The following is a 27,560-nucleotide window of genomic DNA, read 5'->3' as shown; positions in this document are numbered from 1 at the left end:
GTGTCTGAATGTTTACTGCTACTTAACAACTGTTAAATCAGACATTAGACTGATTCTTGCCACATAAAACTATTTTGATATAATTATAGACTAAAATACTTGGACAGAATAAAACATCGCTGGTGGGACAAACCAGAGTTTATATACATTTTACATTTTATACATTTTTTATATTTATATACCTTTCACGGACGTGGACAGAAAAAGAAACTCACATACACGCACGCTCGTAATTAACTTCTAAACTCACCACTGAGGACAGTGACCTGTGTGCTCTTGACCAACAGGTTGGAGGTTCTACACGTGTAGATTCCGCTGTGGTCGAGCTGGGCGTCCCGTATCTCCAGGATGCTTACAATCGTTTTGTCAGTCAACGACACAAACTTCTGGATAAATGTCTGTTGTAAATAAAAATCAAGTCCATTGTCACAGAGAAAGAAAACATTAAATATCATTAATATAAATATATAATGAGTAAACTCTAGCACTGTCTTGAACCCAAGCTTAAGCCCATCAGGGAACTAAAAAGTTTCCACACTTAGATACATGTAAGTATTAACAAAGGAAAAAAAATCAACCGAACGCATATAGGAAAAGTTATTTACTGAGAAATTGTTCCCAAGGATGTGGACTGATTTAGGATTTATTGCCTAGCACAAACATCATTCCAACTACAAGCATATTGGTAAGACACAGTGTGTGGGGCCTTCGACCAAACACACGACCTCCGCGAAATCCACCAGGCATGGAGCCATCCCAGAACTTGAAATATCGCCACAGGGATCGTGTTGCTAAGAATGTTGGGATTGAAGGCAGTGTTGCAGCGAGCTAAGGGGACCATACAAATCTCGGTTTCGCCATATCGTCGTTTATTTTCTCACTAATGTCTTATCGTGTCTGGATCCTGACAGAGAGAGCGAAAGGAGACAATTCCTTACACTATGGCCGCCTATCAATCCATCTTGTTTGCTCTGAAGCTTTGAGTTCAACATCGTGTACAGCAATGACAACCACCACTGTACCTATCTCCGACTTTAAAATCGTATAAACTGTGACTACTTCGAGTCAATTCGGTGAACAAGTTATTAACCTACCATTACCACGCAATAGTCTAAACGTTTAGGGCAATGAAATTTTTGGTCTAATTGATTAAAAAAAAGTTTAAAGGCTATTTCTCCAAATCTAGGTGAATAATTCTCTTCTATTTTCAAGATACCACCATACACAGACAAAGATTAAATTCATAGAAACGCAGAATTAATTATGACCCTAGTTCTCCCCGTTGGCCGACGCCATTTCAAAATAAACTCACTCATGTACAACCCTGAGAGTTGTGTTGTTGACCTGTGTTTGTCAATATCTTAGATCTTGGGGAATATTATCTTGCATTTAGTTTTATACAGGTATTTTAAACAACTGCACCCCTCTAAAAGTTTTTAAGAGTAAACTAATTACAAAATAATGTATTAACTTTGTAACTTTCTGATGTTTATCAAGAAAACGTGAGTAGATGGAAATGAAAGGCATGATCGATGACTTTGATAAAAAAAATAATTAATGCTGTTCGCTATTGAAAAATCTATTAAATGGCTGATGGGTAGGCAGCTGGCTGGTTCCGCCAGTCTTTACTCACAGTTTGAAAGTGAAGCGCAAGCCAAAAACATGGCGAAAAAGCGACTTCCTGACAAAGAATTATGAACTTGACACATTTTCGATCAGCTTTCACTCGTATAGTTAATACCGTTAAAAATCGACAGATTAATTACAGAAAATTCGGCGAAAGTGGACAGTGCAGATGACTTCGTGAATAGGTTCGACTAGTTCTCAGACAACAGGGATCCCACTGACAAAGAGATGATGATGATGATGGAGTTTTGTAGCGCGCTAGTATCCGCATCACAAAGATGCGCTCAAAGAGGCTAAAGTATCACTCGTTCAAACTATCTTTGCAAGGAAGTTTTCTTCCTTTGTTATTTTTTCTACTCAGTTTTGTGACAAGTTTAAGAAAAAAATTCTCGTTGGTAATTTTTACAGAATTGAGTTGTATCTGTAAATATTTATTGCTACTTGTTTGACTAAAGGTTGAGGTATTAAAAAGGTTGCATATATTAACTGACATGTACTTCATGTAGCTTGAAACCATTTAGTACCACTTGGTCAATGAGAAGCACCCGTACTAAGGAAAAGATTTTAGGATGAAAAATTTGTAATCCTGTCTTTCGTAAAGTGGCGGGCTTACCACAAGTACACTTTGACCCGGAGAGCTCAATTAGTTCGGGAACTAGAAGGACAACCTTAATCCACAAAGACAAAAAAAAAACACCATTTAAAAATGAATCGTACAATTTGTTTTATTTTTCAGCTAAGATTCTGTATTTTATAGATAAGAAGTTAACATCCTTATTCTTCAAAGCTTGTCTAATGGTACAAGAATATTAAAAGTCTGTGCAATACACATATCGTGAAGCCAAATAAAAGGCCCCATAGAGTGTTTAACATTTTAGCTTGTATTATTAAGCTCAGTTGCCTCGGTAGCTTAGTTTTTGAAACTTAAATTAATTTGTCATGACATTGCATAAAAAATGATGAGCCTGAAAATGTGGGTGTTGATTTATGCAAACAATCCTAACTTGAAGGCAAACTCGCGGATGCACAAATACCTGACAATGTGAAACTGTACAGACACCAATCCATCAGAGTTTTACCTCTAAATCCTGTGCTACTAGACTCGTAAAGTTCTGGAAATGTTATCAACTTGGACATACAAAGATCAGAGAGTGCCACAAAAAAGTAAAGTGCAAAAGTTAACTCCCAAGTGTGGGAGTGTTGACTCACCTCGCACTTAAACTGAGCTTCACTCCAACTAGTTTCCTTCCAAACATCTTGTCCGATACGCTCATATAAAACCAAATATAAAAAGCACCAAGGTGTGAAAATGTCATTAAGCTACGACAGCAGCAATACCTTTTCATCTGCATTGGTCGCCAGTTTGATTCCTTCAAAGAACCAGTCCAAATCCTCCGGAGGATACTCCAGGCCGGTGGCGTTACAAATGAGGTAGATGCGGTCATCTTTGTCCACAGCAGCGGACCCAGAGATTTGAATAGCTTGAGTAATTAAAACAAAAATTGGAACTAAGCGAACATTGGTACGTGGACTCTTCATATCTGGACGAAGGGGCGGAAAAGGAGTGAAAATAAGAAGGAAGACAAGCAGGAGATGGGAGAAAGGGCAAAGAAACAGGAAGAGACAAACCAGAAGATGCGCACGGAAGAAAAGGAAATGAATAAAAAATGTGTATTAATATTTTAGCGAGGTTAGTTTGTAGTAATAGTCACAAAGCCAAGTTTACAGTGCTAAATGTGACTAGAGGAAAAATATATTACTTACAGGGTCTTGGAGTTGGCGTGGATATCGGTTCCCGTGTATCTGTCAATAAATATAAAGAAATATTCTTAGTGATCCTAATGATACACAAAGAGGAGGAGAGAAGAGTTTACGACTAGAATCGCAACATTAAATAAAGATAATTTTACCTTTACACATGTGAGTGAGACAAACAGACAGACAGACAGACAGACAGACAGACTAACCAAGGTGAGTAAGGTTGGACCCAGGTCAAGAAAACAACGTTTTCTAGACGAGCAGGTATAGCCCAGGGCTAGAACAAAGACATGGTTGTTCAGATACATGGCAGCATCATATCAAAGTCCTGGGAAACAAGTGTCTCAACACTTACCATGGACCTCCAGCAGCACGTGGTGTCGAAGATGTCTGAGCTTGGAGCTGACCTGACACTCGTACACGCCGGCATCCTGCAGACGCACGCGCTTGATGAGGAGGTTCCAGTGCTGGGAACCGGGGTCGTGCTCCAGCATGAAGCGGATGATCCTCCCAAAACGTCTCCTTCCCCACTGTCAGGGGATTGGGGTCTGAGGCTTTTCTCCAGATGACCTGAACAAGTAGCAGCATCATTGATCATGTCACGTGATATAACGTCTGTCTTCATCTCTGTCTCTTACCCTCTCGCCCACTAGAAGACCCTGTCAGTAAGCGACAAAACTTCACCAACCTAAACTGCACTGGAAAAATTTGCTGTAAGTACGTGAATAAACAAAACAAAATGAAATAAAAAAAAACTCCTATGCGCATGTTGCCCAAAACGATCAGTACTAAGATGCAATATAGCGCAAATTAATAATAATAATAAATAATTATTATTATTGAATAGCAATTTTTTACAGTAATTGGTTTATGTTCTGAACACAAATCAAGTACATGAACAATATAAATGTAAAAAATTGTACAACAAATATAACAAGTCTTATGCTAGTATCTTCCAGTTTTTAATCTTAAAATGCACAAATCTACTCCAACAATTTTTTGTCGATAAAATTCTTTCTCAGTAGGGAGAGAAATTGCTGTTTTACGCCGAGCCAGCTGATAAGGCAATGCAGTCATCGCTGTAAACAGATTCCACTTGCAGAGAAAAAAATAGTGTGTCCGAGACGAGATCTGAACCCACTCAGCAAAATGAGTTTTATTCCCATTTGATGATCACGGAAATGAGATTGCTAATGAAGAGGTTGTGGGATGCTTGATAATTAATAATGTCTTTACATTCAGTTGATTTTCAGCGGTAGTAAACAACTGCGCCAGCATGCACAGGAAAAAATGGCGACTGGAATCGACTTTCAATCAGCGCCGTGCTAACAGCTGTTGCCCATGCAGTTTAGTTATGCAGCGCAGCAGAAGTAAATAAGACCAAAGATCACATCTCGGTGTCCAGGACATCAGGATGAAATCATAAAAAAATTCACGGATACACCCATCCAGCAAGCCACCCACACTCGCATCCACACCCACACACACACACGCGAGTGCACGCTCGCCAACGTATCCAGGGTCAGACAACTGCGACGCTGCTGCTGCTGGCGCTGGGAACTCTGAGCTTTACAGCTGTCTGGGAAGGTGTCAGCCGAGGTCTGAAAATGGCTAGTTTGATGATTTTAATGGATTGGATTCCTCGCAAGAGGATACGAGGGAAAAGAAGTGTCACTCTTCACCTGTCAGGTTGTCGGTGTTTGGTTGGCACTTCACTGCAAACATATTCCAGACTTTTTTTAAAAAAAATAAAGAAAAGACAAAAAATAAAAAAAAAATGAGTCAACAAAACATTCACAAAATTTCAGGGTAGGGCCTTGCACTGGTTGCCCTAACCTGTGAAGAGAATGTACTTCTCAAGTTCCACGTAATCATTGTACGTTTGTGTATTTATTAACAGGTTGTTTAAATGGCAACTAGCATGGGGAATACTACTTATAAATATAAAAATAAGAAATGGCAAAACTTTTTTTGGCGAAGGTTTCTAATGCATTAGCAATGGAAGATAACTATATTAGGTTCACAGACACAGAGAATAAGCTATACATGCTATCCTTCTATGAAATATTGTAACCATTTTCCTCTAAATGATGATCATCAGTATTCCAGACAAAGAATGTAACACATATTTACCATCCGTCTTAGGAATATCGTAGCCATTTTACCCTATCTCTGGCCAGAACATTTTGCTTGGCAGGGAGGAGCGAGCTGGTGCTCTGATTCCCATGAGAGAAAAACATAGATAACTGCAATGAAACACAGTCATAGGCACCACTTGGTATCAGCATTTAGCAAGGGGAACTATTTCCCTTGACACCGTGCTTTGGTCGTCCTCCTCCTTGAGAAGGTTCGGACGATAGCCACAGCGGAACTACCCCAACGGGTTTTCATATTTTTGTCTGGCAGGACATGACATTACAGTCCACGTTTATCAATGACATTCTGGATGGACAATCTTCACAATCGTTTCTGACATGTTCATTCTGACCCAAAGCCATGTTGGAAAAAAAGCTGCCACCTTTCGCATGCTAGAACTACATCTCGCCATTATGATCATTACACCTTATTGTCATGTTTCCATATATACTATTTCCTTTTAATTTTACATTTATACTAACGCTTTATGCTACTATTATTTGTTCGATTTATCCTTTTGTCCATTCAACCATTCATCTTTTGCTATCCGTCGACCCATTAAGGAAATTACTGAATTATTTTATTTTGGTAAGCACAATTATTCTCCCTCTGTTGATACATACCTTTAAAGTTTTTTCTATATACCACTTCCCCAAATGATTAGAAATAACTGCTGTTCTTGCATCTTTCATCAATCCTTCAATTTTATAACCTGTTCCGTCCATTCTTTTGTCTACCAAACCATTAATAAATAATTCGGTTATTTATTAATTTGTGGCTTCCTTATTAACCTCTTCTCCGCTTCATGTAGCTTTCCTTGTTATTTTTCTCTTTGATAGTTTTCACAATCTTTCCTAATAAAAGAACTAGTTTAAACCTTATTCATTTTATCCCATCACACATAAATGATAACTCCTAGGAGTTTGTTACCTAGAATATTGAATCATCACGAAAAGCTTATTAAAACTATGAAGTTTAGAAAATAGCTTTGGAACTTTTAAAGATCAGACAACAGTCGACGCCATCCATGTCTTCCTTCGATCAAAACTGAAAGAATGGATTCTCCGGACCCATATGAAGTTGAAAAGATATTTGCGTGACCCTTTTGCCCCACTTCTCATTCTTTGTCGAAACAGACTGTCAGCATCATTTTTGGACACTAATTTCCCCAGTGACGGTCCCATAATGGTTTTGAAAGCTAATACAGTTATGTGTTGGCAGACAGGTCGGGAGCCAGGGTCTGAATGGCTCATGGCGGTGCTCCATCAGACACAAGGAACTCGATGCTATGGAATGGACTCGGCAATGTCCCTCTGTCATTAGACACGTAAAGGGTTCTTTAAGTGCTTGCTACCAAGTGAGCATTTGCTGCTGATTCTTGCTCCAAGGGAAACCTATTGGATTAATGGAAAGTATCAGAAGAAACCGTTGACAGCAGCGCCGCAGACAACCACACACGCACACCCTCTCTCTCTCTCCGAGCCACACACACACACAGAATGAGAGAAAGAGATGTACCGAGAAGATAATACGAAATAGGGAAAGATGGAATAAATAAATTAAATCTCCAAGAAATAAAATGAGAATGAAAGAAAAGACAAAAACAAGAGAAAACCAAAATGAAAATAATCTATAAAAGAAAATATATTTTATTACCAGAAATTGTTAATATATATATACTTACAAGATGGTGTAATAATAATACTAGATAATAATAATAAAAAGTATCAAGTGGAAAGGTTATTTTACTAGGAAAGCTTAATGTTTTATATAATACAAAGAGAGGTGTACAGCTTTTATTTTGTGTTCGCTCTGCTGTCAAGGGTGATTACTATCACAAACAACGAGGAATTTCACTTTCTTCATCCTTTCGACCTGAAGTTCTAGACAGTTATTTCAGAGGTCAAAGAGACATCCACAGAATCAACATTATCATAATGGATGCTCTTGGAAAGGCTCTGACTGTGACACCCGTCTGCATCATGTCGAAGGAGCTAAGTATGTTGTCACCTCTCCAGACCAAGCTTCCGTCAAAGACAGGACGAGAGAGAAATACTGACGGACACACGAAGGGATGGGAAATTATTTCAGAGACTCAACAGACTTACCACGAAAAGGCGGCACCAATCGAGTTTAGCCACGAAAGGACAAGTCACGCCAAGTACTTATTCTTCCTATTCTCCGGGTCAGCCATGACAACAACTCATAACTGAGATGGAAATGGCTGAACCTCCAACACACGACTACACCAAATCTGCCGGCAACTTGACCTTATCTGAGATAATCAGCGCTTGTTTGCCTCCGCCATTCAGTGCCATACTCCTACAATTATCCTCATGTTGCATGTTGTCGAAGAACACGTTTGGCCGATAAAATCTCTGCCAGTCAGTTTGTCCGTCCGTTCTTCTTTTTCCCTCCCCCTAGTCTTTCTTTCTCAGTGTTTTCTACCAGAAGTTCAGCCTCTTCAGTTTGGCGAAGGTTGATCAACATGCTGATGCCAAAAGGAACATAACTTGAACGCTTGGAGGGGTCTGCAAGAAACAGAAATTGCTTGTCTGGTGTCCTGGCAGACACATCGCCCCAAATGTCGGGACTGAGAAGCGGGCACAATGGAGGCGGTCTCCTTCTTCTCTTCAGTCTCTCTGGAATGTTATCCTTGCACTGCTCGGTTCTTAGAGGAGCGTGAGATGAGAGGAAAGCATGCAGATTAAAACAGCAATGTCTGTGTGTGTGTGTGTGTGAGTGTGACTGAGCAAAGAAAAAGAAAAGCATTGTGTGTGAGAGAGAGAGAGAGAGACAGAGAGCGTGAGTGCGTGCATGCGTGTCTGTCAACGCGTATGTTTATTTAGACCAGGTGGAGTGGAGGAAATGACTTTAAAGAAGACGGGAGGAAAAGAGGTTAGCCTTTTGTCAGGCTTTTCAGTTCTGCTTGTGTGGTCGGTCTTCTAGCAAAATTGATTCCTGAAATTCAATTACTTTATTTTGTTTTCCAATCCGTCTTTAGCACAAACGAAAGGAATGGGCCACAGTTACATTACTGTACACTCTTATTGTTTTTCCTATTACTTTTTATAAAAATGTCCTTCGCTTGATGGTGTGTCGCACCTTTAAATTAAATCTGGGCAACATTCACGACCTTTTCGACACGCTCGAAGTTTCTAGCCTATCAAGAAACAGTGATTAGAAAAAGTTTTCTCTTAATGTTTTCTTTCTGCTTCATACAATATTGCGACTATGGCGACTATGGCAATAATAATTTTCAAAAATAATGTAGTTGTTTCACTCACTATTGAGATTTAGCAAAACATTGAAACAACGTTTCCTTCTTGATATTGTGTCAAATCTTACGCTTTGATAGTTTGGTAGGTGGCTGGCTGGTTGGTCTACGGGTGTATTTCGTAGAAGACTATTTCTTCGTATCTGTGATTCCCCTCTATGAAAGGGAGAATATCTGAGCATGCGGAAATTCAGTCTAGTAGGGACTAGTAAGAACTACATCAAAAAGCCGAATAAACAAACAAATAAACAATGAATAAAGGTACACTAATCGTGTTGATGATAAAGCAATATTGGTGTTCAGTAGCCACCATATCAGAAGGTCGCCCCCAAGGCGTCTGTGTTTCACCATGACCACAACTGGCTGCTGATAGACCACTTTTGGACCGTTTGACCACTTTGGGGCCATCTGTTTTACATACTGGCGTTCAAGCAAAGTAATGTCATGCCAAAGCTACTTAGCGAACAGCACTGTCACACACCTAATGGAGCAGCTGCATGGCTGACACTGCTACACGTCATCATCACGTGACTCGGACTCTCACGTGGGAAGGAGAAAGAGAGAAGAGATCACAAAAGGTGGAAAATGAAAAGGATCTAAAGGCATTTATATAGGTTATAGCTTGAGGCCACGAGCATGACAGAAAACTTAAACGTGATTCATCTGTGACCTAGAGGTCATAAAAAAATTCTTTTTTTTTTTCAAAATGAAAAGGATAAATTATTGACAACGACAATAGTAGCAAAGAAAAGGAGAAAGAGGATCAAGAGAAAATTAATAAAGAAAGAAGATTGAAAAAAAGAAGATAACTAAAAAATAAAACAGAAGAATAAAGGAAAAGAAAAATTTCAGGAAAAGAAGAAAAAATAAAATAAAAAAAATAATAAAAAGAAACGAAAAAGTGAAAGATCAAAGACTATAAAAATGAAGAAAAATTTTTTTTTAAAAAAAAAGAACGAAAGCAAAATAAGAAAAAAGGAAAATGGAAGGAAGACAGAAAAACAAATAAAATTTAAAAATTAAAAAAGAACAAGATAGTCCATGACGCGATACATTTCAGTGGAAATAGTAATGTTTGTTGAACATTTGGTCGCTAGGATAGGTAGTGAGATAAGAAAGTAAACTTGCAGACAGTGTCAAAACTTTTGAATCAATGCATTACAAGCTCGGATTTTTCTCCTTTTTCGGTCCTTCTTTCTTCAAGTCAGGGATGCATTTAAATCCGGCTCCCAGGCTTCCAATGTCCTACCTGTAAGGGTGTGACCGATTCCAGGATTAACCCAGACTAGATGGGTTCATCAACTGTAAGGGACCGACCTTTGTGGGTGATGGACCCAGGGGTCGCAGTTTCCGCTCAGGATGTCCGCGTGTCTGGCTGCCTGCCTCTGATGTGTGCGTGCCTCTCTCTCTCTGTCACTTATCCTCTGTGCCGGTGCTTCTTTACCTTCTTCCCATGATCAGTCATTCACACGGGCACTTCGTGAAAACTATCCTTTATTTAGGACTGAGTAATCATTAACTGTTTCTTTCATTTATTCCAGTTTTGAGTGGATGCTTTTTGAAAGCAAATCGAAATAACTAAGGATATTTACACCATGAAACATTCAAGAAGGTGAACAATCACATCGTTGACTGTGTATGTGACAGGTTAAGAGAATCAACAAGTTATCACCCTAAAACTGTATTCAACTTTGACATTGAACTCTATGTTTAAATAAGATCTCGTTAGTATGAGAGTTTCATTTGAAAGAAACTAATGTTTTGAATTCAGCTGTGATGGTAAACAACATGTCTTGCTTCAAATTTTGTTTTAAACCCATTTATTTTTACTACTTTTTACACGTTGTTTAAAGAAACAAACTGCTTTCAACATGTCCATGAATTTTGCGCATTACTCCTTGCATCAGTCCTATTTTATGCCCAACAGATGTGTGTAGTAGCATGTTGTCACGTATGAGAAACATTCTTTGTTGTCAGAGGAAAAAAGGCTTCTAGTTTTTTAAAACAACACATACAGTGTAAATTACATTACACCAAGCTTAAAATTTTCTTCGCATATTTTTTATCATTTGTCAGTTTGTCCTTTATCATCAAATTAGATGGATGCTTCCAGAGCAGTTGCACAGACAAGCTCATTTTAATGTTGTAGATGATGATATTGCAGTCTCTGGTAGACAGAGATCGGAATGCTTTTGACCTGCAGATGCAGGATCAGGGGGAGACAAATGGAGATTTCTCTAGTTGGTTGCGGCCCCTAGCACGTATTTCTCACGTCTTTGGTCTCGTGAACTTTTTTTAAAATTTTCTCGAGCTTTTTGCTTTCCATTTTTCATTTAATTTCTTTAGACAGAAGCTCCGGAACTTGCAAAGCAAGAGCGTTTCATTTATGTTATGTACCCTCCCACCGCCTCACACCACACCACACCCACACACACAGAAGATATATATATCTGTTGCGTTTGATTTTTTCTTTAAAAATGCCATGATATTATGGTTGTAGTCCTTCCTGCTATTTGCTTAGTATCCAATGTAATTAATACAGTTAAAAATTTAATTAAAAATCAAATAAAAATTAGATATAAGTAGCAATAATAACATTTTATTTATCTGACACGCATTTCAGAATATACAGGTTTACATAATTTTAAATTAAAATTGTCATTGCTTTTTCTTTTAACTTAACATTTTTAAAAGTTGGTCTGAAACGTGTACAGGACGCAGACACATGTAGCCGCATACACTTTCACATGCATTCACACACACATACTACTACCACACACGCACAAAAACGCTAAACAAATACAAAAGCTATGAACCGAAATAACGAAGGCATCAGTATCAGCCTAACGATGCTCAATCACGGTGATTGCCGGTGCGTGGGTGAGTGCCCTTGGAGGCGGTGTAGGCTTATTGCTCGACCACCTCTCGGCACAAATCGTCACGTCTGTGTGGCCATCGCTGAGTGGCAGCTCACCACCAGGCCTTCTTAATGACCCGGCGAGGCACCCTGACAAGGGAACTGCAGGGTGGTCAGGGTCACCAGATGCTACAAGAGGCACACATCATTTCTTGTTTTGTTTTTTAGATATAAGCTTGTTTACAATTGTTATTGTTTACAACAGATTTTTCTTACACAGAGATTTATATCGTGCATGTGACTATTTATGTGGCAAATTAAAATGTGCCATACATAGTGACACATTTGATACTGTGTCCTGTTAAGCTCACCCTTAGGAATAATAATTATTATTATTATTATCGTCGAGGACATAATCCCATTTTCCCAAGGCAAGCCTCTCTCCTCGTCTTGGTGTCAGCGTTAAATTAATCGCCTCGGGCGGAAACCAGTCAAGGCTGTTAATTCTCGCGGATTACCATCCGTCAACTTCTGCTTCTCTCCCCTCACGTTGCGCACGTGACGAGTGCGAGATCTCGCTCGAGGTGGCGTGGCGTGAATCCGACTGGCTCAGGAATAGTTTTTCGTTGCTCATGGAGATATTCAATGTGAAGGTTACACAGTACAGAATTTGTGTACGATTGCAATTGACTTCTCTGTCCAATAAATTTGAGGATAAAAGAAATCCCTGTTCAGATAATGAGTATTTCATATGTATGAAAACAATGTTTGCATGAACAACCACACCGATAAACGACACTCAGATACGTAGTTAGGTAAACTGAATTGTTTCGGATGTATAAAATTAGCAAGGTACTAACAATTTTTTTAAAAGAACATAACAAGAAACCCACTTTTCCTGTTTCTGAAAGCATCATTATGCTCCACTTTCCCCTCTTGATTTACAAATGAGACTTCGCAGAAAAACGATGAGACTCATCTACAGCACTCTGGGAATTGGGCTTTCTCCTGTTTTTAGTTACTGATGTGTCTCATTGTTCCCTGGCTAGCCTGAGTGCCACGATCGTGCAGGTATCATGCGGGAGTCGTTATTTGCCAAAATCCATTTCCAGCGGGAACCACGGCAATACGACTTCCCTTAATGACGCGTTTCCGGTACAGACAGGTTTCGCTCCCAGGGGAACTCTGGGTAAAGTTTCTTAACACGGGAGATAAGTGGGTGGAAGTGGCCCGAACTGTAAATGTATCCTCTACTTACATGACTTACGTGAACATGACGTTTGACAGTCTAGGTCACTGGCCTCGATCACGAGGATTAATCGTCCTTTTCTCCCCTCGGAATCTTCCACATTTCTTCTCTCTTTATATATCTTTATATAATTACTGGAAGTGTTGAGTTTGCATACGCATGACTGTGTATTTTCCAAAATAAAGAATGAAGAAGAATTATGTCTTTACATAAGTTTTTAATCCATCTATAAATCGATACATGTGTTTATGTCTACTGTGCTATCTTATGGATGCTATCTCAGATATAAAGACTTATCCAAACTACATAAGTCCTGTAAGTGTCCTGACGTTTGCTAACGCGTTCCAATGCCCTAAAGGGAGACTACGGTCGGAGGAAAATAGCATCATTGAAAGTACCTGCTGCGGAATTTTCAGTTCCCTAATTTCCCCCTGGTGCTGGCAATTTCGATAGAATCTTAAGACCTAGTATTTGTTATGCTTTTATTCTAAGCTCAGATGCAGGGCGTGTAGTCCGTGTTCAGCTTTTCTTGCAAGTTTATGAACTTGTTTGGGTTCAAAAAGTTTTTGAGACAAAAAAATTATGCGTTGAAGGAAGTATTTTTTCCTCTTTAGATTGAAAATATCGGCAATGTTTCGTGCAGCCTCTTCAATTCTTCGGTTTTATTTTTCTTTTGTTTCGTCTTATTTGCATTAATTCTGCTTAAGTCATCTTGAGGTAATAAGGTGTTAAGCACAGTCGGCGAGAGAGAGAGTATGCCGCTACATGACGATCGGCGATAACAGGAATGACAGCAGCACTTTTTTGTTGGTTAGAATGTTTTATTTGAGATTATAATAGATAACAATTTTTTGTCATCATCATTGATGCTGCTTTTGATGACGACGACGACAAAGACAACGACGACGACGATGATGACGATGATAATGATGAGAGATAATGTTTCAAATACAACGACTACTACAGTAGTAGCAATAATGAAGCCACAGAAGAAGATTTTCATTTCAGTATATTAAGATTGAAGTAAAGTTCGATAATTTCCTATTACGAATTCTCAATCTTCACGTGCATGTACAAACACCCACACCCACCCTGAGAGAGAGAGAGCAACTTACTTTATTTTATAATAAGTAGTTATAACTATTGTGACCTACCTGTCCTGTGTCGTCTGATGTGACATCGTTAAAATGAATACAGGTACAGTTGCTTTTATTTTACTAAAAATACGTTTCGAGCGATTTTTAAACAAACACCATGATGAATGCTGTTCACGTTAAAAAAAGTGTTTCAATTGTCATGTAAGAGTTTTTTTCCTCCATAAAACTCGATCAAACGTTCGCCAAATATTTTTGTTCGGTTAAGAAGGGCCTTTAGGCACTTGTGAGTTTTGTGTTGCACGAAAGCAATAATTCTTAAAAATAAAAACACATTGTAGGAATCGATGGAATTTGGTATCAACTGTGGACTTTTGCACCAATGAGACCGAATCGGACGACACATGAGAAGGTAGGTAATGAGGAATAATGAATAACAAGGAACCTAAAATAAAGGAAAGAATTAAAGAACAAATAAAAGATGACAATTATGCTGACTCACCTTTTTTTCGTCGAGATCAGTGATGGCACATTCCAATATTGCGGTCTGGCCAACCTGAGCTGTGTAAAATGTGGGTGTCGGTAGAAATCGAGGCATGTTGGAATTTAGCTCCACCTCGTCCAGGTTGAAAGCTGAAAGTATAAGAAATATTCAACCTAAAGGTCTGATAACTGATGCCATTGTCCCCATCCCTTTTCTCAGAAATAGGTACATTTCTGGGCTGGCATAGTTAGAAAGCAAAACCAAGTAAAGAAATATTTTACAAAGATTTTTATTATAGTTGTTTGGAGGATAGCATGATTGCTGCTACACGAAACTACCATTTAAATAATAAAATGTATTAGTCGGATAAATCAAAGTAAAGTGAACGCAGTGGGATTGGACACCAAGGCACGCATGTCAACTGTACTAGATAATGGTTAGTATTGATAAACTTGGCAAGGATGCCACCCACACGATGCTAGCACATTCTGGACAATAACATTTTCAAAATCAAAGATCGTCAGTCCTCGTCCTCTGTGCTGCCCAGTCGATTCCTCCTCGTTTGCCATGTATTCAAGAACGACACGTACAGCATGCAAGTGCCTTATGTGTAATGCTCTTCTGTGGTTTCTCAAATCTCATTTCAAGTTTTTTGAAAGCTAAAGGTTCTTTGAAAGCATCCTATAATTTCATTAAATGTCTGCAGAAAAGGAAAAAAAAAAGAAACTGTAAAAAAGTCAGTTCGACAACTCTCAGCAACGAGAAAAGCGCTGCAGGCGCAAAGCTCAACTTCGTTCCTTAAACCCAGCTTCCCCTGTTTTGAAAACTATCCCAAACCCAAAAAAAGGGAAAAAAAAGGAAAAAAAAACACATTATATGTCTTTTACAGTGTAAATTGAAGGATGCGCGTGATAGGATAAAAATGTACAAATACACTTACGATATTATGATGATGTGTTTTGATTGAATTGTTGGTAATCGACTTCTAAGGTCTTTGATCTCAATTCCATGCTGCAGTCTTATTATTTTTCCCTGCCACCCTTTTCCGATTATTGGGTTCCAAGGCGCAGTTGCTTTCCTTAAGCATGTTTCCCCTTTCCTCTTTCCGCTCCTTGCTGGATGACCTGGACTTAACCTCTGACCTCTTTCCTCATTTAGTTAAATCGCTCTTGAATTATGTCCGTTGCATTATACACACAACATCAACGACTGCATTAATGAGACATTTCCTGAAAGAAATGGCGCACAACTCTTGGCAAAGTTTACATCTCATTGTGAACGACCTGTTAGGTAGTCGTGGGCGTGATGAGGTCGTTACTCGGGAAGCTAGGAAAAACGTTCAAAGCCCCATAATCTAGTGTCGGAAGAGGCAGTAAATGTAAGTGGTTCAACATGTCTAAGCGCAAAACACGTAAAAATCGAGATCCCTACGATTGACAAGATGGGGTGATACTCTTGAAGCGTATCTGACATAATTTTGTCCACATAAATGTTAAACAGCACCAGGGTTAGAGTACTGAGGTGCAACGACTGGATGGTTTGGACGATGCCCTCTTCGATGTTGTACTTCTGCATCACGTGCAGCAAACCTCGTACCAGACCATTGAAGGCCTTCTTGAAATCAATACACTGCGTTCCCTTATGAATCAAGTTCCCATTTGGGAAAAGGAAAGTTTTCCAGTAACAGGCTCAAGCAGGTATCAAGCTAGTGACTTTCTTCTTCACACTTGCGTGCACTAACAGAGCTTCACCTTTGACATCTGATCGTCTCGAAAATCTAGACTGAACTTGCTGAACCACAACATAACTATGTTCTTGCTCAAAATGTCGTATAAGTCAGAATGAAACATGAGCATCCACATCTACCTACACAGTTTAGATGTCAAAGAAATAAACAATGTAAATAACTATGACAGTGATGGCTGAAAAATTCGAAAATACTGTTACAACAGTTAGCTCTGCTGAGACGGTTAGCCATACGTGTACCAACATCACCTTCAGAGCCAGCAGCCAGGGTCTAGTCATTAGTTTCGGATCAGTGGCTAGCTATCTGAACTAAAATAAGCAAAGGTGATTAAACATTCATCAAAGTCAGTCAAACAGAGATAAATGTTAGGAAATCGGGGTCATTCAGTGTGAGACTGATGGCAGTGTATGCTAGACACTTCTTCTCTTCTTCAATCGTTACCTTACAGATCTTATTCCTCATTTGCGTATTTTCATCACGTGTCTAGCTCACGTCTCGCGCGCATGTTCAGATTCCCTGGCGATCTCAGGGCCCATCTTGCCGGGCCATTATTCTCGTACGAGCATTACTAAATGCCTCCATTCATCGCATCGTTAATCACCGGCAGAGAAAGCCGGGTTCCGCCAAACCGCATCTCCGTTTTGTCCTCCAAACCGTTTTCTGGTCGCTTGGCGCCGCCTGGCCAAGTGTGGCGGTAAATGACAATTTCCACGCCTGACTGCCCAGCCACGGGAGCAGGATACCTGACATGTCCATTTGTGAGGATGGGTCTGAAGTGGTTACGCTAGTCGCACGATGGAGACGTGGTGTTCCTGAAATGGTTCAGACCTGTCCATCAGACTCTATCGGCATCCCTACCTACACTCGCTGGCATAACTAATGGCGAGGTAGATGGGGTAATGTGAGTGATGCTAAAATGATTTGAATTATTTGTGCAAAAGATGATATTTTCATTTTGTTACTTTTTCTTTTTGTTATTTATTTACCTGTTTCATTCTCTCTGTATTCTCTGGACTCTTTCCTACTTTACTTATTTCTGTTTTAATTGTTCTTGTGTCCGTTAGGAGGGAAAGGTGTGAGTTTTTTAACAATAAAAACAATTCAAAACCGTGGTAGTAACATACATTTACACATGTATGCTGGTTTACAAAGCGGCACACTGATAGATCTTTACAAAAAGTTAAGGTATATCTACCAAATAACTGAGAGCACCTTCCTACCATGTCACCTCTTCCTCCCCACTCTACTATGTCTACATACACACAAACTACAGTTGACAATGATGAGACTGCAATAGTCTGGCGCTAGACAGCCTGCAAGTGCTTGACGATACACTTTATCGAATTGAGGAGACAGCTGCCGGTCCATCGATGACTAAGCCCAACTTTTCTCAACGATAGATAAAGGATTTGACGTTTGCCCATCTACGTTCAATGTAATTTCTTATCAATTTGTCTTTTATTGTTTCACTAGGACAATTTGGCACCAAGACTCTAGGCAGACACTTTAGTCGTTTGTTCGACATCTGTTTGCCAAAAGAAAAAAAAAATGCTCTCCGGCATATCAGCGCTTCAAGGGAGTATTACAAGAAGAAAAAAAGGGAAAAATAGTAATTCTGGATACAGTTTACATTAGTTACGGCAGAAATAGTCTTCATTCCGGGATAAAGTATAAAAGCATTAGAAGACATGAAGTATTAAATCATCATCTTCACCTTAGGCTGCATTTCCGTCGACGCTGATAGTTCTGATTCGTTTAATCCCGAACGACAGAGGGAATTTGTAGTGATGAAAGGCTTTCCTCATGGGTGCATTCCCTTTCCCTGTTCTATGCAAATATGCCTTTTCAGTGAATCGATGGATGTTGCTGAAAAAGCTTGGCAGATATATTTTGTCAGTTGGGTATAGAACTTATAGGGAGCTAAACATGTCCTCATGCACTGACGAACAGTGAGCGTGGGAATGCATGCGTGAGAGCCTGCTTGTCTGCCTGGCTGTGTTTTCTATCTGATTGTCTACCTGTCTGAATGAAATAAGTTTTTATCAAAGAAAAGAAACAGAAGAATCACTATCATGGTTCGAATGCCATTTGTAGCTCATAAAAATTCTGACAGCAAAATCCTCTTGTGTTCCTGTGTGTGATGACACTAGCAACCCTCAGGCATTGTGTAGCTCTACTTTGTATTCTGGAAACATGTTTCTATGATAGGAATCATGGTAAGATCTGAAGGTCTAGTTCGTTTGATGCTAAAGGAGCATTCTAGTTTATTAGTTAATTGAATTCATCTGTTAAATCGTCTGAAGGGCAAGAACCGTGCGTGCTTCTTTACATGAACATGCTTTTTGGTATCTATACGATAGCCTATCTCGGCGCCAGGAGGCTGCATAGGAAGTAGAAGTGGGTAAAAAATTATCTTTTGTATTACAAAAGAGATATTTATTATTATCATCCCATATTTGGAAATTAAAGAACACATCTATTTACTAGCTAGAGAATACACTATGGTCACTAGGGAAGAGAGAGAAAAAAAGTCTTTGCTGTTTGTCATTGTGTAGGGCAGCGGAAGTATATGATGTTAATTAAACTTTCAATGCATGCGATGGGATGGCATATGTCGTGTTCCACTAGTATACAGAACCCAGGAGAATATTACAATAATCAAATACTGTTTCCTTCTCCATATTTTCTAGTATTTCTCTCCTTGATTGCTCTATTTCTCTCTCAAATGCACTCACACAACCATACACCCATCACACTCATTGTGAAAGAATCTTAGCAACAAAACCTGATACCAGTAATGCTATAATAAGCCTCTCCTGGTGCCACATTGAAAATGCCACAGTTAGACCATCCTGGAGAGAGGTTGTTAGCCCATCCTTTAAAACTACAGAAGATAAAAAACGAGAAGAAGCCCCTGCTGCCTCCTGGAAAAATGTGGAATATCTCTGTTTCTGCCTTTTTATCTGACACGATAGTGTCTTTAAGATTCTGTCATCGCTGACGGCACAGTCCTACATTACCAATCTCCTTTAAGTTTTTTTGTGACTGCAAAGATCATTAGATGTACATCACTCTGTAGCTCGCGGGCTTTGGAATAATGAAATCTTGCAAGCAATGCACTTTCCCTGCATGTGCTTGCCTCGGGGTAAATTTGCTCTTTCCCCAGGGAAGACCCTCCATTGAGGCAGTGCGATCTTCTCCAGCTCTTTGTCACATCGTCGTCAACTTCAAGTCACGTAGGCCCTCGACTGAGTCACCTCGTATCAGTTAAACGCATCACTTCCCATGAAGCAATGCTCCGGTTGTGCAGTGGAATAGTCGATTGGCTTGAGTCAACTCCTCTGGCCTTACATTGAACATCACCAGCGACTGGTGGTTGATGGCGGAACAAGATCTTGCGTGAACCTTGACGGTGTTGGCCATTTTTCTGGACTGCTATGATTCTTGCCTTCGAGGGACATGAAGACTATCTTTGTCCATTACCTGGTGTATCTTGGTACTCAGTAGTGCCACATTACTCTTAGGGTCTGGGTGCAGCACAGTAAGTCACTTGGTTGCATGACTAACATAAAGCAATGAACTTAAATGCTAATAAAATATATAAGCTAAACCGTCCAGCTAAAGAGCTAACGGATTTCGCTCACCGTGATCCCAAAACAAAATGCTTGTGTCTGTTTGTCCAGGAGGGTTACCTGCCTGACAACGAACGGATCGATCATTGATCCAATTTTCATCGTTAATGAGGATACAAGGCAAATCGCCTTCTAGCCAATCTATGTTTTCCAATATAAAGATCAGTCCGGGTTCATGATTTTTGTAGAGTTCCTTCTACACCACCAGGCTGATGTTTGTTTACAGTACATTATGTCAGGAATCACCAGTTTCCGGATAGTCATGGAAAGAAATATACTTTTTTATTTGATAAAGTACTGAAAATTTATTATGTTCAGGTTTAATGAGTTAGCAGCTGACAAAGATGTCATTTAAATGTAGAAAAAATTGAAATGGAAACAAAACTAGGAAGGAAAGTTATTAATGACAGGAAATGACACAGAAAGAAACGAAGTGAAGCAAATGAAGTTATAAATATATATATAGAAATAAATAAATAAAGAAAAATAGAAAATTAGAGAAAAAGGGAGAAAAAAGAAAGAAACAAGAAACAAAAAAAAAAAAAAAAAAAACAAAGAAAAGGAAGAACGCAAGAATAAAGAAAGTAAGAAATGATGAAAGGAAGGAAGAAGTAAAAAAGAAAGAGTAAAGTAGAAACATAAAGAGCATTCACCCAAGGAGTCAACAAATAAAAAGAAAGAAAAAGAAAAGAGAAAAACAAACATATTCACAAAATTAAAAAAACTTAAAGAGGAAGTTTTCAAGACACAAACTGCACGAACCTCGACCTGAAGACCTTCTTCCTCGGAGATAATCTCGCGGCCACAAAGCCTCCCACTATGTCGGAATGGTTTGTAAGGCTGAAAATGTCAACTGTGCTTATTATGTCTTACATCTTTCACTGCACTAACCCTGGTTTGATTGTAAGATCTCGTGGAGCTTACGAATCGTGGGTGTGTTCGTAAAATGCGAGGGCAGCTTGGAAAGAATACAAAGCAAATCTTTCCTAAAATAAAGTCTGGCATCTGCAGAAAAAGGGAGAGAAATAAGCACAGGTAAAGAGATAACACCACCAGATGCTTTCCATGTAAGAAAAATAGTTTTCTAAAATAATTCTCAAGATTTATTTGCTTTTGTTTATGTAAACAAACATACTCATTCTCTGACCTTGGTTTTGGTACGGGATTTTGAAAAAGACCATTGTCGGTCAGAAGCATGAGGCTACCGGATAGGATAGTGTTGACAAAAGGGAGATAACGGAGAATGAAAAATGAGTGGGCATCGCTATCTACATGAAGTCCTACAGACAGTGGACCACTTACTTTTGGTCTTTGCGGCACTACACTATAAAGCTTTTAACCTTTAATCTTTGCTGTTTTTTAATTGTCCTGTTCAGCTACTCATCGAGCTTTCGTCAGGTCACCACCCATGCACCCACCAAAACCCCTACAAATTCTCTCTCTCTCACACACACATATACAAACATGCATACCCTCAATGATTTTACATTTTGCAGAAGTCGAAATCTGAAAAAAGTTTATATATACTTACTCGAACCAGTCGCCTTATAATTAAGTTGTAGTGCTTCTCGTACCAAGCTCACTTTTCATAAATGTCTTTCCATTGCCTTATTGATAAAAATTTCTAGACTAGGAAGAGAAATCAGTGCATGAAGAAAGTCTGAAGCGTACTAGGCACCCCTCACAACATCCCCATCCCTCCTTAAACCTCGTCACACGAGACTTATTTACCAGTTGGCTTATTTCGCACACCAAAGAGAGGGGCCGTCCAATTTCTGTCAGGGCGAGTCGCCAGTCTAGCCTCAACCTGACCACAAATCGTTACTAAAAGCTCATTTGTTCCTACCCTGTCGGTCATCCGGGCCTCGCTACCAGTAATTCAAAAAAAGATTTGTTTTCCTTGCACGCGCACTGTCTTAAAGGGGTGCGCTAAAAATGAATGGCGGCTTTTTAAAAATCCCTTCGTCATTCCCATGAAAATTGTGACAATATTTTACATTCCTTCAGTTCAACCCACATCACGTGATCTGCTTTCTCGAGAGATCCAGCTCCGAAAGCAAGATTCTGGCTGGAAATGTCTGGTCAATGTCATCAGGGATTTCCACAAAACTTTCTGAACAAAAGAAAATCTCGTTAAATGCGTTAACAATGATCAATTTTCAATATTTTAACTAGAGGGCTATGACTGAAAGCACGTGACATCAAGCAAAGTTTCTTTAAGTCTGAGATTTCATTCTGGAACAGAGTGCGAGGACCAGACACTGAAGTCGAGCATTCTTCCCGACACGAATAAAACTCCGATTGTAATTTCTTATCACATTTCTCTGATGGTGTTAGCCTTTAAAGATGTTTGCTCTGTCCTTTCAGCTGCCGGCTGAAGTCACTAGGAACTAGGAACCAATTCTGCCATGACATAATCAAATATTCCTTTATTCAGTTAGCTGTGTTTGTGTGGCGTACTACTTATACAAACTGTCCAATAGCTGTCGTCTGCTTTGAACTTTCTTTTTTGTTTTTTTTTTTTTTTTCCTTCGCCCACAACAACCAACCTTTGTTAAGCATTTGCTTTGCATTGTACTCGGACCTGATTGTTGTTTACAGTGAATAACATGTTGTGTTCATGGTTTCAGACATTCGTGAGTATTATGAAGAGTAGCCCTCTACTCCAGGGATATTCCTGGATATACATTTATTTTTGATTAAAAAGCTGAACCTTTACCACGCAAGTTCAGCATAGTCTGGGGAACTATGTTAAAAAAAGATGGATTGTAGTCCTACTACAAGTATTTTCGCCCTGTTTCAGGTCGATTGGCAGACTTGTACTGAGGTCCTTTCATTAACAGCCCATGTCAGTCATTTATCACACACTTCGCACATCTCAGTCGTGGCATCTCGACAATCGAAAATAAAGTCTGAGTAGGAAGCCCAGGAATTCTAATAAACCTCCTTAAATAACGAAAAACAAGCTCTGGAAAAATGTTAAAATACTTTTCTTGATGTTTCTTAAAATTTATTATCCCTTTTTCAGCCCCCAAAACGTAGTAAATGAAAATTATCTTTATGTTTGCAGATAAGTTGACATTAAGCGCGCGGAGCATGTGTGTCTGAACCATTTGTATTATTTTATTTTATTTTTATTTTTTATTCAAAATAAATTACTCAGTAAGCTCCACAGCTGAATCAGTTATTTATTATTTTTACGAAAGTAATAAATACAAATCGCATGTTAAAGTAATGGTTATCTTCATGTGACATTATCTATGTGCGTGTTTTCTCACATCTGTGTATATATTCTCTTATGGTGCATTATTTGAATTAAAGAACTCACACATCGCAGCTCGGTCTATGTTTTTGTTTATCTCTAACATGCCTGCAGCATTTATGTCCGGAAAAGCAGAGTATTGAGGGGGGCAATGTTTCCAACATACATCCTGCCCTCAAGTCTATATTTCGCAAAACCGAGGCGCTTTGGAGCTTCGTCAAGACAAGAATATTACTTATATTTCTTGAGTAGATTTTTAGATATCTTAACGCTGCATCGCATAAAGCTTGGCTCTGTCTAGGTCACAAAGACCTAGTTTCGATCACTTTGCACTGGACACAAAAGCAACAGCAGGGGTCCAGCTTATCACGGGTGGGCCTACAGAGAAGTTGTGCATCAACAACTCTTTGACCTTCGCCCCAGGCTCCCTCGGCCAGGAAACTAAATTGAATTGATGATGACGATAGTAAGCTGGCCTGCCACGACCAGTAAACAGCACAATATTGATGAATCCAGGATCCAGGATCCAGGATCTGTATGTCCATGTCATTCAGGTGGGTTAGACACCAAGATAACCTTAGCACCAACACATCACGTGATGAGTGATCCTGCTTAAGATTTATGTTTATATTTTCATCTGATATACCCCATTAAGGGTTTATTTGTGTTTCATGCGAAGAAAAAAGTAATAAAAATATTTTTCTGTTTCATACACGGTACGTTCGCGCTTATAAATAACTACATAAAGTGTATGTAGAAGGAGGTAAGCAGATTTGTGTGTTCCTGAATGGCTACAACGATAAACAAATCGGTGTTTGGAGAACACGAAAGGACGGATGGACGGACGTGTTTACTTGTTTTGCCTACTTTTTCTTCGTTTTACTATCATTTTTATCCACAGCCACTGCAGCGTTTAATGGAAGCTTTTACGGCTGATCCCCGGGGATGAAAAGGGCAACGATGGTGATGAATGGCTGTACAACTGCCCTTTGACCTCTGGACGCTGCTGTTATTCAACAGTATTGTGTAGAACATGAAACAAGCTGATCAGCTTCATGTAATGAAGCGAACGTGGGGCCAGAATGGTTGGCCTGTTCTTATGACCGTTTAATACGGTGTCAAGGGGAAGCAATCAGTAGCATAACACTGGATAATAACGTTATATTGTCCCCCTGCCTGCAACCCATGGGAGCCGGGAAATAATGCCAATGAGGACGAGAGCTTTATTAAGACGAAGGACAAATTGGAGAAAGTTCCATTACTTAAAAGACAATATTGTCCAATAGAAAGGACTAGACATTGCTGAAGATTACATCCATCAAAAAAAGGGAATTATAAGTAACAAAAGACAGCTATAAAAAGTTTAGAAAGTTCAGAAAAGCTGAATCTAGACATTATAAGGGCACACACACACACACGCACAGCTCCTTTTTCTAGCCTGTCTTCAATAACATTCACAAATGTCCATAAAAATAGTAATATGAGGCATAACAAAAATCTTGAAATGTTAGATGAAAATAAAATGTGTTCGAGACTGCGAGGACGGAATGCTAACATGAAACATGTGACATTTCAAGAACAAAACAAGAGAAACATCAAATTCCTTACAACATTAAAAAAAAAAAGACAGTCCAACAACGAATACTGGCTTTTTTTCGAAAGTCTTTCCTATTTCTGTACAAGCCTTTAATTTTGAAGTTCACAGACCGTGAGGAATCCAGCAGGGCGTACCAATGCTTTATGTCTCCTATGTAATGTCCCAGTTAAGACTCATTGGAAAGAAAGGCTTGTCTCCTGGGGAAGATAGGCTTTCCCCTGAACGCACGTCCCTAGAATGGTGGGCATGAGGGAGACAGGAAACCACTAACAAGAGAAGCCATCTAGAGACTTGTTTTTTACAAAGCAAATTAGGAGCTCGTTTCAGTTTTTAAATCCTTATCTGAAGCTGCAACTCCTTTCAACTTCACGTATACTCAAAAAACCCTTTCCCCCAACAGCGTTAATTAGCATTTCGTAGTAAACACAGACTTTTTGTAAAATATATCTTTATACAGATAGTATTATATAGATATTTATGTTTTATTTGTTTGGTTGTTGGGTTTGTTTTGTTTTGTTTTGCTTTGCTTTGCTTTTGTTTTGTTTTTTGTTTTTCGTTTTTTTTAGTTTTGGTTTTTCGGTGGGTTTTTTTTTCTCCCTTACTGACTCCAGCAATATTTTTGATTGGAAACAATGTTCTTTTTTATTTTTATTTTTCCAATCTTTTTCTCCTTCCTTCTGTAGTGATAAGTCGATAACAACAATCACAGTCTAAATCCATCTTAGTGTGTTTCGAAGCCTTTTTTAAGAACAGTAACCGCAGTCTGTCAGGACTGCAGCATTAAAGGCGAAATAGTGAAAATCATTAAATCAATTGTTGGGAGGATTTAAAGTGCAGTTTGCCGTTGTGCGCATGTCAAGCGCCACATATTTTAGGCTTGCGTTCAGCAGGGGCTTTAACACCACGTGACAGCTGAGCGTGACAGCTTTAGGTGCAAGACAGGGGGGGGGGGGGGAGGGCATGGGGGCAGGGGCACAGGGGGCAGGGGGTAAGGTAAGCCTGAAGACCTCGCTCTCTCCCTCGTGCAGTGAATGGATATCGTGTCCAGGAAAAATGTGGCGAATCTCCTTGTTTACTAAATCATCGCTGGGATTTCGATCATATCTGAAACATGGATGGGTTTATCTTTTTTTTTTTTTTTTTTTTTTTTTTTTTTGAAAACAAACCTTCAGGGAATAAGTGTATTTATTAGATCGCCAACAGAGAGATGCTTTGGAAAATAGTTCTAATTAGAATACCTTCCTAAAATAGAAGTCTAATAGACAGAAACCCACTAACTGGAAGGTACACAGATGGACGATCACAAAAACATGTTAAACAGGAGAGCACGGTGGATAGAGAAGCACTACTGTGTTTCTAAGAACACTAACATGGAGGTATCATGGGAATATTTCCGATATTCAGTTGCTGTCGGTGATCACAGAAAGGTACTCTCCACTCATAAGTTAAATATTGTACTTTGGGCTTACGGCAGATAGTGTCAGCCTTCTATATGAACTGTCAAAGATATATATATATATAAATTCAGCGACAATAAGTCTGTAATTTTGTTTCAACAGAAAATTATACAAGTAAGAGCAGAAGACGATAAACAAACATGATTTTTTTAAAAGAAGTAAGAAAATTAATAATGATCATTATAAGTAAATAAGCAAGTAAGTAAATAGCCATAAAAAGGCATTTATTTCTATGGAATTCTGACCAGATTACAAACTGATTATTTTAATGCACTCTACAAGAGGGATTTAACTGATCGTGCTAGAATAATTCTTACAGGGTTTTCAAACTTAATAGCTGAATCGTGACATCTGCAAAACGACGATAAACAATTTTGTCCATGCTTCCGATTTTTCCGATGTACTTTTCGTTTTTTCTATTTCTGTCTCCCACTTCTCTCTTTCTCTGTCTCTCTAATAACAGTTTTCCCGCATGAACTGATCTTTGATTACATAACATCAAAAAAGGTAAGAAACATGAACTCTTGAAGTCAAACCTGACTCGAACATGAAAATTTAAACTCGCTGTTTCAAAAAGGTTAGCAAGAGCATAACAAGGTCTTAATCTTACATCGAAAATGTTTTATTTTTGCTAACTTTAAGAGTTCGTGAGGAGATAAAGAAGACAGACAAGAGGATTGTTTGAAATCCACAATCGTGGCTTCACGGAAGGTCACTGCTAGTATCAAGGTTTAAAGACCTCGTGTTAAATACCATAATAACTGAGCTTTTTACTTCTGTGATATCGCATTACAAGAAGTTCATGACCTTTTGCATGAAGAAGTAAAGGAAGACAATGGTTTTGAGGTTAAAAATCTTGTATCACGTTAATGAATCAGAATTACTGGCTGAGATGTTGGAAATGAGTATTATGACAGCAATTATGAATCCAGACTGACCTCTAGAGTAACTCCTCCTTGTCCCTCAAGCTAATGGTAAAAGCAATAATGATGCCTACAGAAACATTGTAAGTATAAACTGAACATTAAAACACACTTGTCTTTTGGCCTTATCACTCTGAACTTACCAGTTTTGTGCCGCCAGGAACGTTGGTGGCAACTGTTCATACTTCTACTAACATCAACACCAACGCCGTCTTCACCACGACTTCGCCACCACCACAGTGTCTTCCTGCCTCCCTTTCACCCAATCTAAATTTACATTAATGATTTAAAGTTGTGAAAGTCTTACACTCAGCAAAGGCAAAGGTAAAGAATTTACGGCCATGCCAGGATCTGAACTCCGAGGCTTCATATTGATTTTGATTGCCAAGAGTTGCTTTATGTGGAGTCGGTGCTGGTCCACCTCTGTCATGCTCTTGTAATAGCCATTACTTCAAGAGGAA

General features: G+C 39.1%; 1 protein-coding gene across 3 annotated transcripts in view; it reads right to left on the bottom strand.

Annotated features, from left to right (window-relative positions):
• LOC112554294 (zwei Ig domain protein zig-8-like) overlaps positions 1–27,560 on the bottom strand; it is a 102,410-nt gene that overhangs the window by 13,561 nt on the left and 61,289 nt on the right. For all 3 annotated transcript variants that reach the window (XM_025222016.1, XM_025222017.1, XM_025222018.1), the window contains 5 exons: positions 14,500–14,630; positions 3,740–3,954; positions 3,391–3,429; positions 2,965–3,107; positions 251–398 (listed from right to left, as the gene is read on the bottom strand). In XM_025222016.1, the coding sequence (XP_025077801.1) occupies positions 251–398; positions 2,965–3,107; positions 3,391–3,429; positions 3,740–3,878 (469 nt within the window). In that variant the 5' untranslated portion in view covers positions 3,879–3,954; positions 14,500–14,630. The remainder of the gene's footprint in view (positions 1–250; positions 399–2,964; positions 3,108–3,390; positions 3,430–3,739; positions 3,955–14,499; positions 14,631–27,560) is intronic.

Source organism: Pomacea canaliculata, linkage group LG13 (assembly GCF_003073045.1).
Source record: "Pomacea canaliculata isolate SZHN2017 linkage group LG13, ASM307304v1, whole genome shotgun sequence".
In the NCBI taxonomy this organism is placed as follows: domain Eukaryota; kingdom Metazoa; phylum Mollusca; class Gastropoda; order Architaenioglossa; family Ampullariidae; genus Pomacea; species Pomacea canaliculata.
Note: the sequence above shows the minus strand (reverse complement) of the source record. Positions and strands in the feature narration are given on the sequence as shown.